Source organism: Pseudopodoces humilis, chromosome 18 (assembly GCF_049639895.1).
Source record: "Pseudopodoces humilis isolate 2021_Gansu_Grassland_sample_001 chromosome 18, ASM4963989v1, whole genome shotgun sequence".
NCBI classification, from domain to species: Eukaryota; Metazoa; Chordata; class Aves; order Passeriformes; family Paridae; genus Pseudopodoces; species Pseudopodoces humilis.
Window position 1 is genome coordinate 10,780,677 of NC_142217.1, and position 19,714 is coordinate 10,800,390.

The window sequence follows — 19,714 nt, forward strand, 5'->3', positions numbered from 1 at the left end:
TGCCTTAAGAACAACAATACCAAACACAAACAAGAACAAGATTCTGAACCCCATATAATCTGAATACTCTAATGAGTGGCCTGTTAATGGGTCTGCCTAGACTGGGAGGGTCAGTGCCATCTTTAAAAGGAACATTTCCATTCCACTTTGTGTCTGTAGATGTCTTTCAAGTGGATGTAAAAATGTGACAAAGCAGAGTGTTTGAATTGTGCTTGGGTTCTGCAATCGACCAGGCCTTAAGGCACAAGAAAAATCAATAGAAAGGCATTGTTGTAATGAATTAATTTTGTGCTTACTCAACCACCCAGCATTTAAACATATGGAACTATTTTATGTGTAGGAAGAATCTCGTGAAAGAGAGCTGTGTCAGCCTGGTTATTTGAGCTTGCCAGAGAAGACATGAGAGAGCCAGTTGTTTTTGTCCATAGAGGAACTGATGTTTTACATCTGCTTTTTAACAAATACAAACTAATGCTGCTCCTGTTAGGTGCACGTTTTGTTTTCTCTTTAGCATGTGGAGGTACAAAACTGTCAGTTTGCCTTCCACCAAATCCTGTTGAATTCCTCACTCTCTAATTAGATTTAGGTAAGAAATACCTGATTATAGAGTACAGATCTGGGAGCCAGTAACTTTCAAATCTAGCATCTGGCATGGTTGACTTTGGATGTTGGCAAGTTATTTTGAAAGTACCCCAATTTCTTCCTCTGTAAAACAGAGGTGGTATCTTTATCACAGTAATTTCTATTAGCATTAGCAGCAAAGCTTTAATTTATTTTTTTTTAATTTTTGTTTCATATCACAGATTTACTTTATTAAACTGAGGGGAAAAAATCACAGAATAACAGGCATTTCATTTATCTTTTCCAGCAGTAGGTGCTTTGGATAAGGTACTTGAGTTTCAGATATTTGAAATAACCTTTTTATTTACTTACCAGCAGTGTGCACAGTTCCTACAGAACTTAATTCTATTCAGTGTGTGCAGATACAGATTTGTTTTCTGTCCATCCTACTCAAGATGTACGTAAATGTAAAGCTGCTTTATACACAGATGGTTTGTCTGTGGGAAAGGTGCCTTGTTGAAATTTCAGCTTTGCGGCTTTAGGAAGTTACCTGAGTTTCCTCTGTTTTTTTTAAATCAACTTAGATCTGATTTGAGGTGTGTTTATTACATTTGTTGCCACAAACACCGAAATCAACACAAGAGTAACTTAAATGTATGAGTCTTAAAAGTAAGGATTCAATAGTGTGTGCTGCAAAACAAAGATTTAAAATTGTCTGAAATAATAAAAAAAGAAATCCTGCTAATGGCTGGGGCTTATTAAAAACATTTGTATCATTTAGTTTCCATCCAGCACTTACATGTGAGCAGCATTATGTAAACTTCATTTGTACTTTTGCCAAAGCAAAGAAGATCAGTAGGTCAAACTTTTAAGCTTGACCTACTTTTTTTTTCATAGGAACTTCACAACAGCTCAACTCTTTCCCATTTATTTTCATGCAGTGCAGCGTGTAGGATTTTCATCTTAGGCAGGAGTTCTTCACCTCGTTCTTGAATCCTTTTCCAGCAGTGGTTGAGACCTTTGTATTTCAGACGAATGTAACTGGACTGACTCATGGATGAGGAAATATATTGAACTTCACAGAGAATAAATGCTGCTATCCATTTTAGAAGGAGATACAAAATGATGTTTGTAGTGTGGTGGAACAAATACAGTATGGAGGCTGCTTTATTCTTCTACAAAATAATTTGGGAAAACTGTAACATTATTTAAATTTTTTAGTTCATGCAATTTTAGATTTTAAAATAATTTTCTTATTACCTAGTTGTAAGTTATTATTGTTATTCAGAGTGCCTACAAATATAATAATTAACAGAGTTTTTATTAGTAAGGGCTACATGCAGGAAAAAAAGTTCTTTGGTAATTTTGCAGCAATCCCCTTATGTATACTCCAGCTGCTTTGCTCAATTTCACTTTTCTTCCCCAAGCCTCTGACTGATGGAGATATACACAGAATTGACAAACTGGAGATATGGCCGAGAAGAGGATCTGTGCAGGGTACGTGACTGTTTTAAGGAGAAGGGAAACAAGCTAGACTGTCAAAGCACTCATATTGGCCTGATTCTGTAGGGAACTATATGGAATCAATGCTCATAGGTTATATCCCTTCTCAGTGGGAAGCTTTTGGGTTCTTCCTATGATATATTTTATTTCCTGTCTGATGTATTGTCTTGTATATTAAACATATTTTGAATTTTGTAAGTACAGTTGATGACAAAAGTTTGGTCTCTCTTAGTACCCTAGGAAATGTCTGATTGTGATGGTTTGTCTGTGGGCTAATCCAGTAGCAAATACTTGCTGCTAAGAGTTTGAGGTTCAAAATTCACAGTGTGTGAAGAGCTTGGTTCCTGTCTTTGAGCAAAACTCAGTCTGTTACATCTGGGTCCTTGGGATGATATAAAATGCTCCCTTGTGAGGGCATCGAAAGCCTCCCAGCAATTCACTGCAGTATTCAAAGCCAGCACAGCACAGTGAAATAAGCAACAGTTGGCTGCTACCCAAAAACCTCATGGTAGCTGCAGTTTTATGCCATAAATTACAAAGCACTTTGGGGTCATTAAGGGTGACAGTCTCTCAAGGTATAGTGATTAATACCCCACTTGGATGTTTAAGTACTTGTCCAGTTGAAGACAGTTCACATTAGGCCTTGAGCCTACTTGATGGTGAGCAATTCTTTGTGCCATTGTTTGCACACTGCATTAGGAGGACTGGGCTGTCTCTGTGCTTGGTACATCCAAGAATTTAGTACTCAGATTACAATGTTTATAGACGGTAAAGTCAGGTAAGTTATTTCTGCTCATCGTGGAGCCAGCTTCCCAGTTTGTATTCTTGCAGTTCTTATTCCTGGGCTTTCCTTTCCTTTGCCCAGGTTGTTTTTGTGTGGTTTCCACTTCTCTTGCTGTGACTACTTTCTGCTGTTGGCAGCAATGTAATTTAGTTGTATTTTAAGGAATAGGTATGGGATCAGAACAGGACAACTGATCATTCAGTGTACCTCAGAATTGCTTTGCTATGAATACTTCAGAAGGGCTGCTTTGAACCTAGATTCTTTGTATTTTTCTCAAATTGATGGCATATATACTAATTTCTGCAATAAAACCTTTGTATACACAGAAATTAGAGGGGTCCCGACTTTGTTGATAAGCAGGGCAAATGTACAAGTAAGGGGGAATGATTTTGTCTGTAACTTCATCAGTGTGAGCTTAATGTTTCAAACATTAATAGCCTCTAATTGTAATGTCTTTATACCAAAGAAAAGTGAAGAAAACGCATAAAGGTTTGTCATGGGCTTCAAGTTTCCTAAAGGATGACTTTGGTATAGTGGGTGACTTGTTTGACTTGAAAATTTGCTTTGATATATTTGGTTTTCTCTATACAAAATAGAAATACTCTAAATAGTGCATTAAGAGATATCTTTTCTCAATCATAGACAGTAATCTAACAGTATTCCCACAGTCAGTGGAAGTGTCAGCTTCAGAACTGCAGCAGTGGAAGAATCTGATTTCCTTTCTTGTAGAGGAGAAAAGGCACTGCTGCTTCCTCTGTGCCTGTTGATGTGAGGAGCATTGTAGGCGTTTCATGCTGTGGGGGAAGAGAAGTCACAAGGGTGAAGAAAGAACTTTTTTTATTTTCCTTAGGTTGAATTGCGTTCTGTAACAAATTGTGCACCTAAATTAATGTGTTAATGATGTGCTCTCCTTCATAGAAACTCGTGGGAAGAAGCATGTTTTACTTTGTTTTTAAACCCACACTTAATTCAATTTAAAAACTATGCAACAAGATTGTACAGGAAACCTGAAAAGATTGAAAGGCCAGGAATTTCTAATGTGGTCCCATGAATTCATTCAGTGGAATATTACTGGGTCACTCACCAATTTCAAGAAGTACCCTGAAGCTTAATATATGAAAAATGGTGAAATAAAGAGAGTGAAGGCCAGAAGTAGCAGTTGCTGTTTCACAAACAGAAGTCTGTTGACTTATGCCCAATGTAATCTGAAGTAAATGTTGTCTGTAAGTAGGTGTTCAGTAAGATGAAGTTGGTGATAAGAACAGAGGATCTCTTGGTTGTTTACATAAAATCTAAAATTAGAGTGTATCTGTTTCAGAATGTCAATATAACAACTGTATAAACATCTGTTAACAGATACATTCTTTGGAGCACTATATAACATTTGGTTGCTTTTTAACAGCAGTCCTACATGCTCAGAAACGACTGAGCCTTGCTGTTTCAAAAAAATCGTATTTTACTTCAGTGAAGTGCAAATTTAACTGTTCAGGAATGGTCTGTCTTCTCTTATACTAGTTGAAAATTAAAAGAGAACTCTCCAGACTCTAACAGTCTATTTATGTAGATGCCAATTTGTGATAAGGAAGAAAGTGTTATCACCACACAGACAGCACCTGTTAATTGCCTAAATAATTCAGGCTTAAATTATGCAAGCTTCTAAAACAAGGACATGCCCTAGCAAAAGCAATAAGAAAATACATACTTCAGGATAAATCCTGAATATGCTTCCTGCATTCCTATTCTTTGTTTTTAATGCTTTTGTTATGATGTGAACAGCAAGTAAATGCCTAAATTTGAGAATTATTGCTACAGAAGAAGGTTGGGGGTTAGTTTGGTTTATTTTCCAGTTTGCCTTTTATATTGCTGAGGACTTCAAATGTTAATTAGCCAGGAAACAGTGTGCCAGCAGTCCTGAAGGACAACTTGTGTGTAGTTAAGCTGTATCTCAGTCTGTCTTTCAGCACATGAAGTGTTACTTGTAGATAATAAAATGTTGGCCCTGTAGCTAATCCCTATTTGAAGTGCAGTTTAACCTGTATTCCCAGTTGTTACAGGCATGTCATACACAGATTTGGCAACAGTTAAAAAGCAGAATAAAAATAATTAGGAATAAAAACTAGGCTTAAGTTTTGTTTTACTTGAAATATTATTCTAGTGGCAATGAAATACGTTCTTTGGGAAAATATGTGCTGTTCTTCAGTTGATGAAAGTACCTTATGAATAAAGCAACGCTAGTAAACAAAGACAGGATCTTGTATATCCCTACTGAGTACAGTGGTGGTAACCTGTGTATCCAAGGGAGGACTTGCAAGACCAGAAAGGTGCTTAATCTTTCCAGTTTTTCTAGTGGTTTTAATGGAAGATTACTTCTACCTGCAAACCTCCCTTCTCATGTGTCCTCATTGCTATAAATATAATCCTGTATCACATAATCAGTTATATGATGTAAAGAAACTGCCACAATTGTTAGAATATTTGGTTAGGGGTTTGAATGTTTTGTTCTTTATATAGTCTTTTGTACTTTCAGGTAATCTGGGATGAAAATATTCTGTCAGTAGTGGACCAAGAGAAAGTTATGCTCTGGTGTAGGCAAACATTGAAGCACATCAGGTGAATTTAGGCTGAGTGTTTGCAGAACAGACACCGAAACTTTGCAGATGCGTTTCTAACAATATAGGTGCCAAAATGCATTTCAACACTTCTCTTTTCACCTTCACTACTGGGTGATTCATGAGGCCATGGGAGAGCCAGATCAGTAGGTGTCCTTGGAAAATGTCTGATGCAAGCTGAGATCAGTGCAAAGCACAACAGTTATGTCTGACAGAGGAAGATGATCCTTACTCCTCATGAATTTAATTTGTTAAAATGCACAAGCAGTCTTGAAGTCAGAGCCAGGACCTGAATTTTCCCCTACGGTGAATGCCTTTGTCACTACCTTAGAAAAACTGCTTGAAGCTGTAACCAGGAAGGTTGCTACTTATTTTCTCTCCATGAATAAAAAGAGGGAGAACAATAGGGTACTTTAGTTGGTGTGGTTTGGGAATTTTGGTGTATCCATCCTGATCTGCTTGAGTATATCCAATAAGTTTGTAACACAGCTAACTTGGTGAAATTGTGCTTTTGGATTTGCAGGAGTTAAAAATGGAGGGCTCTGAAGCCCAGTTATTGCCAGCCTGTGAACAGACCATCTTATAAGACTCCTGTGTGGAAGGTGATCTCCTGCACTGTGAGATCCAGAATCTCTGTGTTGTTCTGGTCGTGTTGTACCACGTGGTAAACCCTGGTGCTGCCATTACTGCCCCAGCCCAGCCACCACATGTCACTGGGTCCTTCTGGTGATGCAGCCTCAGAGACCTGCACATCACCCCTACAGTTGTAGGTGCTGGGCAGACCACTACTGAGAAGGTTGGGGTAGGGTCGTGTGGTGTATTGGATAAAGAGGTATCATTTTACAGCTCTGACTGAAGCCAAATATAACTAACTGTTAAAAAGAACACAAGCTCATCAGATGTTAAATGGCGGAACAGCTGTGGGTGTCATAGCTTGTGGCTTTCAGCTGAACATATGGCGTAAAATGGTGTGGCTGACTCCAAAAATCACTTTTAAATACTGACACTGCCTTTGATCTTTCTTTTTTTAGGCAGTGAATTTTGTCAATTTCGAGTAGCTCTAGTTCGGTTGGAGGAAAAGTAGAAATAACTGGATTCCTTGTTTGTGTTTTAAACTAAATAAAACATTACTTTCTTATTTTAGGACAGTTCTGTTTTTTTGCAGGCCCTTACCACTTCAGAAACTGTAAAGATTCTAGTCACTGACAAAACTGTTCCATTGTGAAAATGCTTACAGTGTTAGAAAATAAACAACCAGAAGGATGCAGCTTATTAGAGATCCTTTTAAACCAACATTTAATTAATGCTGTCCTCTGAAGTAGGAATAAATACCTTCTTCTGAAGGAAAGAATACCTTCAGCACAGGCAGATTTCTTGGCTCTGATATGTGAGAACACACAGCCTTTGTTGTGTCAGGAGAATTGTTCCTGTGTTAGTGCCTGAGGGTAGCTCTTAAAGAGTCTGGTGGTCCCTCTAAAAAAAAAAAAAAAAGGGGGTTGGAAAATTAAAAAAACATTAAGTAAACTCAATACACAAGCAGCAGGGCATTGGAAGTTACTAGAATTCAGAAATAAACTCACTTTTTATTGGCCCAAATGTCTGCAATTTAGGCATCTCTTAGAACTAATGTATCATAATGATTGTCATCTGTAGTAATAAACTTTTCTAATATGTATAAGTCTTTCCCAATAGATGGCCCCTGGTTTTTTTTTCTCTTTGGGAAAGGAAGAGGGAGGGAGAAGACTGTGGGTTTTATGGAGGGAGGATTTGGTTTGCATTAGGCATGATACAAGCACAGAATTGAAAAATTTTGAGGCAACTTGGCACCAGATGTTCTTCAGCAGCAAGGCAGGCTTTTCTGCTAATATACCACAATTCTTTGGACATTGGCTTTAGACTTTAAAATTTGGAATTCTTCTCTTTAAAAGTCAGTAAGATTTCTAAGGAGTGCCAAAAATGGTACCTAATAAGTTCAGTTCTCTGAAAATTAGATTGTTAAATATAATAAAATTGGTTGGTTCCTCATAGCTAACATAAGCTGTGTTTGATGCCAGAGATATTACCTCACCTGTATGAATATTTTTAAGAATACTTTGTTCTGAAGCAAGTAAGCATCCTTTACATCTGTAGAGCAAGAAGGATGATGCATTTCAAAATTGATTTGGAAGGAAGAGAGCATCAGATTTGAGAGAAGGGGATAAATGGAGTAGAAGAGAAATAACAGATTATATAACATACTCTTACAATAAGAACTCTTACAACAACGACTCTTAAAACAAGGTTCTTAAAAGAGGCCCTCTAGATACAGCAGGGACTTGACAAGTAAATTTAGGTCTTTGTTAAAAACTGACTTTTTAACATTGTATAAATATTTTTTAGCTGTTTGCTTCATGCCAATAGAAATCCAGTGGGTGTATGAATTGATCTTGCATCTGTTCTTCTTCAAAGTGAGTAACTCCAAAGCCTTTTTTCCCAGGGTTATGATACCTGTTAGATGATTTGAGAGATAAACTGGAGTTGAAGGCCAAAAGCATAAGATTTGGCATACAAAAGGCAGGAAAGATAATTTATAATCTGTTTGTTTTGAACCATTGTATGTTGTGTGCCTTTGCAGCTGATCCTCTATTATTCTTTTCAGCCTTCCAGTAGGTCATCTTTTAACATTCATAAATCTTATTTTAGTGAGTCTTGCTTTCCTGTTAATTTACTACCTGAACAATGTACTGGAACATCCGCAGTGAAAGAATCAATCTGTTCTGCTACATCCTGAATACTGTACTTGCATGGTAACCTCAAAGTTATTTTAGCAGCATAAGTGCTAAAGAGCATCTGCTCAAACTACTTCCATTCCTCACAAAAGAAGTGATTATTTTTGTAAGAACTGTACCAGACATTGTATTCTCATACTTGATTAGAGACTGGCAGTTGATCTTACATTTTGTTTTGATTCTTTTATATACCCTTTATACCTATAGGCATAACAGTGTGTTGTTCTACAAAGACTGAAGCACAAATGTGGGAGACAAAGTGTTCAACTTGCTTGTAGTTACTTAGTTGCAGTTAATTATCTGTATGTGCTGTTTTAAAAAATACTCTGATATGATGCTTTTTGAGGTTGTAAACTTCTAAAAATTGCTTTTAGTGGGTCAAGGTTGAAAATTGAGATGAGGACTATGATTTATGAGGCTGTAACTGTGAACAGTTGTAGATCCAGAGCAATTCTGTGAGTTGTGCCTGTGGGACAGCCTGTGGGACCTGGCATCCAGAGACCCCATGATTCTGTTTGACTCTTACAACATAGGCCTTGCCATACAGGATCTAGTGGTTTTCTCCAGCATTGTTAATTCTTTCTTCCTCCTTGGATTTGCAAACCAGCAGGATGCTGTTATCTTTTTCCCCTTCACACCTGAGGTGGTGCTTATCCTACAAAGGCATAACTTTTCCCCTAACCTTCTGCATTGCTTATTCTGAGCATGGCTAATCACATAAGAGGGTACAGGGCCTGATTTCTAATGGAGTTTTGCACTGGAATAAGTAGAATGAACTGTATAGAGTACCTCCAGGACTGTGGTCGGGAATGATCAGTACTGTCAGCTCCCTGAGTTTTGGGAAAGGCAGGAGGGAGAGCTCTCTGTTTCTAAGGAACTACTACCTAGACTATAGAATTCATACAAATTTTACCCAAAACAAAATACATATAAATAAATCTAAAGGAGTCATTCTCTCTTCCCCCTTTGTATAGCAACATCACTTCAAGTGCCTGTTGCAGGAAAATAAATTCCATATGTAAGAATGGGAAACATCCCACTTCAACTGCCAAATTCCTTTGATGGCTTTGAAAATTTTCTTCTTGGAAGTCCTTCCTCCTTGTTTCCGGTATGGGTAGGTGCATTAGAATTATTCTTTCCGTGCTGTGTTGTTTGTTCCTCTCAGAAATTCCTTGGCTATACTTTGCTCACGTTGAAAGCAATCTTCTGTCAGAGAGCTTGGTTGCAGGCAAGGAGCAGCAAACATGTTAAAGGCAAGCTGGCCAATGCCAGCTTGAGGGTTATCCTTAACACTGATGCATAGAATTAGTCTGCCATGGCCAAATCACAGTGTTTTCTTTAGACCTTTCAAGTTTCCACCTGGAATGGCAACAAGCTACAGCTCTGCTCATTGCTGGAGCCTGTTCCTCTTAGGTGGACCTACACCTTTTCCCATTCAAGTTTAGAATAGAACTTAGAAATTTTCCAAAACTAAGCTGTCCTTGTCTGTGGCCCAGTGAGAGTTACAGGGAATGGCTTAACTGAGCTGCCCTTAATTTCACATATGTCATTCCCTGGCATGTGACTGTTACCTAACCAGCAGCAATGAATGTTTTAGTGTGCCCAAATAACACAGCTCCATGTACTGTGCTCATTACTAAAACATAAAACTTATCAGTGTCTTTTCCACACTGGCAGTGTGCTAAGATTTATGTCACCAGCACCTCATTAAGAAACCTCTAAACTGTGCTTTTCACTTAGCAAAGATGGTTTAACAAGTCCACAGTACACTAAAGAAAAGTCTCCTTTGAGCAGAAGCTGTCTGCCAGTCACAACTGGCATTTCCAGCAGCACCACCCCATCTCAGCAGGACAAGGAGGGAGAGAGAACAGGTGGCTCTCTGGGGGCAGTTCCATGTTTTAGCTCCCTCACAAGGCATATTGGCCTGTAATACTTATTTAACGTTAGTATTCAGCATTTGCTAAGGATGTGGTTAATGTATGGGAGGTAGAAGTTAGGAAGCTGTTGTCAAGGAATATAAGGGGTTCAGATGCATTTAAACCCAAGGAATAGCATTTTGTCTAAAGTGATTGTAAAGACTAAACTCATTTTCAAGCTGTGACAGTAGGGGACTGCAGAGGAGGAGCAGGTACCTCAGGCTGAGCAAGAGCAGTTCTGAGGGTTTGTGCCTTGGATGTTCATGTGCCAGCATAGCTGCTGAGCTCTGGGACCTTCTGACATTTGAGCCCCACCTCATTCACTGCATCTTGCTTTCAGCATATTAGTTGTTTCTTGTGCCTCATGGCAGTGGCACCTCTCCTGTGTCCATCTGGCACACTTGATCCCGCATGTCCTGGCACTCGGATAACAGATGAACAGTGAACATCTGAGTGGCCATTATTATGCTGCTGCTTTCCAGCCGTGCTATCACTGTGCCACTTTTAATAATTCAGAAGTGATGTAGAGGAGGGGGAGTTAAAGGGCTGCAGCAATCTTTGTTTTTCTCTGTAGAGTGTGATTCCTCCTTGGTGGCTCTGTAGTTACCAGGGAAACAGGAGAGGGATGGCAGAGCACCGCGGGGCTGGAGTGGGACTTGGGGGTCGGCTCCCTGGCAGCTGCACATCTGCACCAGGGGGGAAAATGAGGGCTTGCCTTTCTTCGGTTTGGTGCCTTTCCCTGTCTTTTCCTCTATGGTTTTGTGAAACTTAATTGTTACCTACATGATGCTCCCCAGCGTTGGTGTATTTGTTGAAGAGCCTTTTTATCATTGATTCTAGTAAAAATATGCAGTGTCGAAAAATGAGCATTACTGGTGGTTTGGAGGAGTTGGATGATCACAAAATCTTTCTCTGAAATTAACTGGAGCCCTGGTTATATACAGACTGTCACTACTGAGAGGTTTTTTAATGTGTTAGAAATGCTTTGGCACTTCAGGGAATAGATTTACTGGAAAAGACTAAGGATCACTTCAGTAACATTTACTCAGTGCAGCCTTCTCTGATTTGATAAAGGTCGAATTTCATTTTTAGTAATTAGCATATCTGTCCTAATCACCTCCTGCTGTAGCTGTACTGACCTGAATACTGCCAGTCTCAGAAACTCTGGGGAGAGAGGCAGGTGAGAGCAGGGGAGCAGCCCCTGCACCTCGGGGTTGTCACTGTGGCTCCCAAGGGCTGAGCCGTGCAGGCAGGGGGAGGTGGGTGGGCAGCTGTGTTTACTCCACTGCAAATGTTTAAGGCTGGATCCATCTTTCAGCTGCCTAATCTCCTGCCATTAGCTGTGCTGTGTGTTCCATACCTGTGTTAGGTGTTTTCAGCAATTATGCTGAAGGAGTTCTGAGAGGATGACTTAAAAACCTTTTACTTATGGATCTCAGTGGAACTTGATTGGTTTGAGATGGGTTGTTGAGCTGTTCTCTAACTACAGGCAGAAGGCTTCTGTACAATTTCATATCTCTGTCCCTCTTTTCAATAATAGACTAGATAAGGGGGAACAAGATTTTCTATAACAAGTTTGTTTGCCGTTCCCTGTTTGCATGATTGCTTCAGAATGGGACCAACAGAATTAAATACCATATAAACACGCTCTTCTTTTGAATTTCATGGCAAATTAATACAGTTTTTCCACACCAGAGACTTCTTTTGAAGTCTGAATTCAACAGATTTGTCACTGTGGGATGAGCCCTGAGGTTTCATTTCCTTGTGCCCAGGTTATGCACACAAGTGAGGTATTCCTGTGTAGTCAACTTGAACTTTAACTGAGCACATAATGAGGATGATTTTCCAGTTACCTTTGTGAAACCTTCAGAAATGGTTCACAGACCTCTTGCCCTCCATTTGACTCCCTAGAGGCTGCACACTCAAGGTTCAAAACCTTAAATATGGAGTATATCCACTTCAGATTTGTAGTCCATAAAGCAGAGTTAAGAAAAGATACTATCTATGTGCTAGCAATATCTTAACCATAAAGCTCAGTATATTTCCTCCAAAATGACAGATTCTGAAATTTGTTGACACTTAAAACTCTGATTTAAAAAAAAAAAAACCAGAAACCCAAACAAAAAAACAACCAAAAAACAAAACAAAACAAAACAAAAACCTCCACCAGAGTGAACCAGTACACTTGGACACCAGAAGTGATGTTTAGGAAGCCATCCTCTGAATAGTTTCTTGTAAACCTTGTGTATTAAAAAGGAATGCTACTGTGGTACCTGCAATTCAGAGATTTTTTTTTTTCTCATTTTCTTAATTTTCAGTTCTGGGTTTTTTTGTTTGAGTGGGTATTTTTGTTTTAGAAAATCGCCTTTTGGAGTAGTAGATCTTGATAGAAGAGAAATTGCATTAAAAATAATAATTCAAGAGTTCTTTTTCCTCTAGATATGGCATTTCTGGGCTTAGCTTTGGTTCTCTCTGAATCTGACATATTAAATGTGCTCTTGTTAATTGAAAAATGTCTTCAGTATAAACTGCAAATTGCATCTACAAATTAAATAGTTGACTCTCTCTAATACATGCTCATTTATGGCAGCTGTTTTTCCATTTCAGTTAAGACACAAAATGGAACCAAGTTCAGCAGAGTGACTCTTATCACTGCTGCTTTTTCCAGAGTTAAAAATGCACTAAATTATTGCCACTGAAGTCAGGAGAGGTCTTTGAATTCAGAAAACATCTATTGACTGTATGATGTCATTTTTATGAAGTCATTCTTTGATTAGAATTGCAGTTTAGAAAAAACTGACTTCTGTAAGGATAGTAAAATTGTTGTTAAATCCTGGTCTTGCAGAGTGATTTGGATTAATTTCCTGTTCTATGATGCCACAGTGAATGGCCTCTTTATCCCCAAACTACAGGAAACTGCTCAGTGTTTTGTATGAGGTTCTGCTGTGTGTGTTCCAGGGAGCTTGACTTTTAAGGACACTGGCACATCTCCCCTCTGCCCCAGCAGCTGATGTGCAATGAAAACATTGCAAGCTATGGAAGAGAAAAAAAGAGGGGAAAAAAAAGTTCACGTAAAACTGTACTGTGCAGGCACGGAGCTGGGCAGGGATGCTTGTGTAACCCTGGCTCAGGTTTGTGTGATCCTGGTGCACAGCAATGGTGTGATTGCTGTGTATCTGGAGTAGAAAATGCCAACTTCATTGGTTTTGTGGTTCAGTTTTTAGCTGAAAATTCACCCCTGAATCTTTCGGTCAGTAGATGTGTAATTAAAAAGATATATTTGAATAAGACTGAAATTTTATAGTTTAAACAAGTGTTGCAAGAATACTTCAACAGAACTGATTCAGTAATGGTTTTGCTTTTGGGTCTTCTCATACCCTGGGATATGAAGCAATACAATTAATAAAACTCTAAACATCTAATAAAACATGATATGCTGCCTCCTAACCCAGCAGTTCTGAGCTCAGAAGCTGGTTATGCTGGTACTCTTTGCTGAGGTGTGAGCAGTGAGGATCTGTAGAAATTGGCTCCAGGATGCCAGGAGGTGCACGCTAGGACTGGTTACTCATTTGACTATTGGCTTTCTCTTTTGTTTCATACTTTTTTTTCCTCCCAAAAAGAGGCTAGAAAATATGACAGATGTTTCTCCCTCTAAAGGATGTGCTAAACCTAAGGTTCCCAGTCTGTAATTGTGTCTAAGTTGTCCTCTTTTTATTTGAAACAGGTCAGCTGAAACAATATTTACTTGAAGTAATTTGTGGAGAAAGATGTTGACTCTAATGCTGTCCAGTGTTAGGTTTTGGTCCTAATGTAGATACAGGATAATTGTGATTTTATAGGACAACAGTTCAGAAGAAAGAACAAAATTGAGAAATCTAGAACTTAATGTTTAAGAGACACTGGAAGAAATGGATCTTAATCTTGCATGTTAAGTTGGGGTTAGAAAGATAACTTAATTAAAGATAACTTAATTAAAGCTCACTTCTTTATGAGTCTCAAAAGCACTGACTTGGATTTAAAAGAAGATTTTTTATTTTTATTATTATTTAACAGAAAATACATCATTTTGGTTAAATCTTTATGGTTCCTGTACCAATCTTATCCTTTTTCTAGGATCTTTTTCATAGATCTTTTGTGTAGGTATCCTAGTTTCTGAGTGTAGTAACTCTTGTTAGCAATCAAAAGGATTGATCAATCTTGCATGGAGGGATTCTTTATAATGAGTTACTGGCAAGAAGTGGGTTTTTTCCAATGTTTTTTAAATCATTGGAATCAAATGCAGTTTCTGCTGCAGGAGTCAGAGGCTTTAAGCTTAAAGCTATATTTACATATGAGGGAAAAGATATTAGATAATTAAAGGCATTTTAGGGGGGCAACAGCTCATTTTGTTAGACTGTAAAATACTTCATCTTGCACAGATGAGGGAGTGATCCTCTACGCAAGTCAGCTACCACGTTAGCAGATATTAGCAGGCTTTATTATGAGTGCTTTATCTCTTTGATTAGACCTTGATTGCCACTCAGGAACCAGATACAGCTTGCAGCCATCTCACTTCAGCTTGTGCAAGCTTGTGATGAAGGAACATGAACACAGATGTTTATAGCATGCCCCCCATCCTCCATGTTTGAAAGGCTTACTAAGGTTCATCAAAGAAAGAATCCCTTACTTTGGGGCAATTCTGAGCTGTGGTTTGCAATTGAGCGCCCCTCAGAGAGGATTTTGAAAGTTTACTTGCCTCTCTGCTATGTATTTTCAGGTGCTCTCACAGTTGGCCTTGTGCGACAGTGTCAAACCATCCATGGACGTGACAGGACCTGTATTCCTCCACGGCTGCCTCCTGAGTGGGTCACTACGTTATTTTTCATCATAATGGGAATCATTTCACTAACTGTCACATGTGGTTTGCTGGTGGCTTCCCACTGGCGAAGAGAAGCTACTAAATATGCCCGCTGGATAGCTTTCACTGGAAGTAAGTGACCTCAACTACACAGTTGACCTGTATGCAGGATAAACTGGTGGAGTCTGAAATAACACCATAGTGTTGGAAAGGAGCAAGTGCTTAGGGCTCCTGCTATGCAAAACATTCCTTCTCTTTGAATACCACATCTGAGGGAAAAATAAGTCTTGAGAAATAAAGGGGTTGGTATCTTAAGTGACTGTAATCGAGAGGGAATAATGGTGTGAAAGAAGGGAAGCCTGAGCCCTTTACCTTCCTTGGGCAGTGCCATTAATTAAGAAAATGAGCAGGGATAGAAGAGGTCAGTCCTGACTTGAGTGGCTGTAGTATTTCATACTTCCCCACTTCCATATATCCAGGACTTAATCCTAGTAGCTTGCAATTACTGAAAATGCCCTTTTGGAGGCAGAGGAGGCAGTTGGTACATCTGAGGTAATCTGTCCCTTCCTCAGGTGTCTTGTGAATACCTCATTCAGGATTGAGGCTGGTTCAGTTCTGCTTCATGCTCACAGCAGCTGCTTTATTCAGAATGTCTGCATCCTAATTGGCTATGCAGGAGGATTGCCCACTGCAGAGCATCTGCTGTGCTTCACAGCGCCGAGACTTCTGCTTCCAGAAGTGACCTGCAGCCGTGCTTTAGCTGGAGGGAGGAGTACCAGTGCTTCTCTGCCTCCCTTCACTGTGCTCTGCACGAGCACCAGTGTAATTCCTCACAGCTGAGCCTTCTCCAGCAGCCCTGTGTTTGCATACAGGGAAACATGTCCTATGGCTGGCTACTTCAGTGCAAAAAAAAAAAGGTACAGTGAGCAAGGGGAATAACTTTCAAATTTCCTTTTCTTGGTGTGTGTTACAGGCTTAGCCCAACTGAGAAATGGTGCCTTAATGGTGGGGATGACAGCATGAAAAAACTCAAAACCTGAGGGCTTTTAAATTGACTTGAATTATGACAAACCACTAAAGGTAGTGTGAACACTAACTAGAAAATGCAAGTTTGTGGTTTACATGGGCATAAATAAGATTTAATGGAACTCTGTGACATCTCATGATATCTAATACAAGTCAGATTTAACCTTGGTTTTGGGAAGGGAATAATATTCAAAAGTGCTCGGCTTCAACAAAGGTACTTCACTGAGGCACTTGTACAATCAAAGCCATCTTTCTGACAACGTTGCTACACAGCATATTAAATTAATAGTGCAACTCTTGCAGACAATGGAGCTATTGAAATGCTGTATCCATTGTGATTGACTTTCATTTATTTTCCTGTGAATGATTAAAATAGCAGACCTGAGTATTACTGAATATTCCATCCCAACTTTTCCAGTGCAGTTGTTTATCTTATACATATTTCATGTGTATCTAATATATGGGGGGGGGGGGTTTAAAGTCCAAGTGCTGTATAAATTAAAATGCTTACAGTGAGCTGGAGTCAAAGCTCTTGGGTAAAGAGGGGAGTTTGTGTTCTAGAAATCAATGTTTTTCTTTAATATCTCAAATCATCATATCCCTGCAGCTTTAGTTTTCTGCAGCTGTGATGATTAGTTCAGCCAAAAAGTGTGGTACCCTTAAGCTTTTTAGGTTTGTTTTTTTTTTGTCTAGAGATTTCTTCAGGCTTGCAACAGGTTCTTTATTAGATGTCTCAGTATGGAAGGACATTTTTATTTTAGCATTTGTCTTCTTGGTATGAGGTGTTTAATAATGAAACACACTAATTCATTCTTTTGCAAAGTCAGAATTATTCATAATTCTATTAAGATATGATCTCTGCGTTGCTGAAATTATAACATTCAATGTCTTTGGTATTCATCTCCAATGCATACAACTCTGTGACCTTTGCATTCCTGTTAACAAAGATGATGGGGAATTTTAGCTCTGAACTCACTTATTAGGAAAATTAATTTTGAAAAATAGAAGTGAATGGAAGGAAAAATTCTAGATTTTTCAAAAAGTTGTCGAGAGTGACTTCTGTGGTTCATTGGATGAAACACAAATTAGTAACCTATTTGTAGGTTAGTATTAGGAAATATGCAGCCATGTGGAATCAACTTGGAATACTCTGAGCAGATCCTTCCTGTGAAGTGCCAGTGCTGTTTAGATGAAAACGTGTAACTCATTAGAAGCGGGTAGGAAGACTTCATATTTGTTTTACTTCTCATCTGCAAGTGATTTCAAGACTCAGTGGCCTTGTGCAGGCTCCTAGCAGATATTCTTCTCACAGAACTTTCTGAACACAATGCAGGACGTGCTATCCTGGGCAGGCAGGGAGGTCTGCTGGGGCTTCCAAGGGAAGCTCTGGGACTGCCAGCTCCATTCCTTCAAATGCAAGGGGGTCTGGTATCTGAGGCAAAGGAATCCTTTTGCTCAGCCTTTTCTTTACAACTCTGAGAGCAGCAAGGAAAGCGTGGTAAGAGATCACTTTTGCCCAGTTCATGATGGAATTTATATATAGCTGTATAACTTATATTTTTCATGGAATTTTTGCTTGTAATCTTGTCATCTTGGATGGCTCCAGGTGTTTTCAAGTACATACCTATAGCCATGTTTTTTTATCTGCATACCTATAAATATGAATTATTGCTGAGAGTGGTCTTGTTTATCTTGTTTAGCTAAGAGACATGAAGAAGACAGAAGTTGAATCTGTTAGTTCTCTTTCTTCTGTACAATTCTGAAGGGATACCCCAGAGGGGTACAAGCACAGCATTTGCCTCATTCCCCAGTTGTTGGTGGATTTACTGCACAGAAACTTATCCTTCTGACATCTCTGCAAACATCTTTGTGGAGAGAAGAGATATTGCTGTCTTCCATGTCATACTGCATGAGGGACAAAAGTCTTGTACAGGTAAATGTGAAGGTTTTCCTTCATTTTTTGTAGAGAAGAGTCTTGCAGGAATCAGTATTCCTACTGATGTGATAGGTATTGTCACTCTGGGCATAGATACCATGAAAACTGTCACTGGTGTTTCAGTAGTACCACATTCATGGAGTGTAATGGAGAGTGGGCTCCTTGTCAGTGTTCATCTGTGCACTGCCCAGGTTTTGTGTGATTCTTCAATGAACAGGGTGTTACAAACCCATAGCTGTGCCTCGTGTGTTGGTAGCAGGCAAAGCTCTGATCAGCTGTTCCTTCGCTTGTATCCCAGAACTGCCCTTTGCCATCCCAGCTTCTCTACCATCTCATCACTAATTATGCCCTGGGACACAGGGACACATGTTGGTAGCCAGAAAGTGACCTGACTTTGGTATTTTTCCATATGTCTCTGATACTGCTCCTATTTTGCTACCTCTGCTTCAGATTTATGTAAACCTCTTGCCTTTTCAGGGTGCTTGTTTGCCATCTTCTGGTTGATAGGATTGTGGTGAAGGTGTGGAAATCTCAAATGTTGTCATTTTTATGGTCCTTCAGACAGATACTGTTAAGTTCCAGATATAGAAACAATGTCCAGAGCTTTTTCCCCATGGAGGCCATGTAGGTGATCTCATGTATGTTATTGCAATTTTGGCTGTTGCAGGAATTCACAGAGCTCCTTCAAGATCTGTTTACATCCTACAGATTCGGGTCTCTTACCATCTGCTGCAACTAGAAAGGGAATGAATTCCGTGTCTGCTACTACTGAACAAGTGCTTCTCTGAGATGTATCAAGGGAGAAGATGCTAGATGGAAAAATCATATTTCTACCTTTTTTCCAGCAGTTACCAGAGAGTCTGGATTTGGTTTGGTTTTTTTTTCCTGAGGATTTATAAGTTCATGAGCAGTAATGGACTGCTTTTTGGAATGCAAGTAAAAGTGGGGCAGGATAATCACATCCTTAACTAACGGTAGCTATCCTGTGAATGTCTGTTTCTGGTGTTCCCCAGCGAATAAAGTGCTTCTTGAGTTATTAAAGATTTGTACCAGGTGCTGCTTTCTACGTTATGTGGCTCTGCAGAGGCAAGCAGATAGTACAGTGAGCCCTCTGAAGACTAAACGTTTTTTTAAGACCAGATTTCTTTTGAAGTTGTCATTAGATGCTCAAAACAATTTCAAGCTAAAGAATCACAAGAGCTAATTGAGTTTTTTGACAGCCACCATTCAGATGCAGACAAGAAAGCTCTTCTATGCTTACACAGATCTCAAGAAACACATGCCCATGCTTTCCTTGGGTGGACTCAGATGTTGGAGATACAATTAAAAAAAAGAAACATTTTTTAAAGACCAGATTGTATAATGTGGAATTACATGGACCAATAATCATGTAGATGAAAACTTTCTTCATTGTTTAATGTTTAACGTCTGGTGTCTGGGTCTTTGGTTCTGTTCTAATAGATGGCCTAACGAGGTGGCACTGAGCAGGAATGTGGCAACCGTGCAGTTGCCAGATGTTTTGTGGTTGTGCTGTTTCCCTTCCCCTTTGAAGAATAACCCGGCAGTGCGGGCAGAGTGTGAGCGAGACACGAGCCCCCTCCAGTGGAACATCTGGGTTTTCCTGCTCGGCACTGGCACCCGGAGGAATGATCCTGGTGCTGACTGCTCTTGGCTCAAGGTGTTGTGAAAGCTGCTTTATGTGTTTTGGAAGGCAAGGAGCAGCTGATGTACTGCTGGGGATCATGGGTTATGAAAGCATCTTTTTTGTTTATGC

At 39.4% G+C, this 19,714-nt stretch overlaps 1 protein-coding gene across 5 annotated transcripts in view; it reads left to right on the forward strand.

The window, feature by feature from the left end:
• MOSMO (modulator of smoothened) overlaps positions 1–19,714 on the forward strand; it is a 31,478-nt gene that overhangs the window by 5,810 nt on the left and 5,954 nt on the right. Inside the window, exons 2-5 of one of the 5 annotated variants that reach the window (XR_001331481.2) lie at positions 14,898–15,110; positions 15,952–16,058; positions 17,705–17,937; positions 18,608–19,475. Coding sequence is in view for 2 of the 5 variants with exons in the window: in XM_014252794.2 (XP_014108269.1) it covers positions 1,989–2,058; positions 14,898–15,110 (283 nt within the window). In the remaining 3 variants the exon portion in view is untranslated. Of the gene's footprint in view, positions 1–1,988; positions 2,059–14,897; positions 15,111–15,951; positions 16,059–17,704; positions 17,938–18,607; positions 19,476–19,714 lie in introns of those variants that run through there. The other 4 variants (XR_015774127.1, XR_015774128.1, XM_014252794.2 and 1 more) reach the window with 4 other exon arrangements.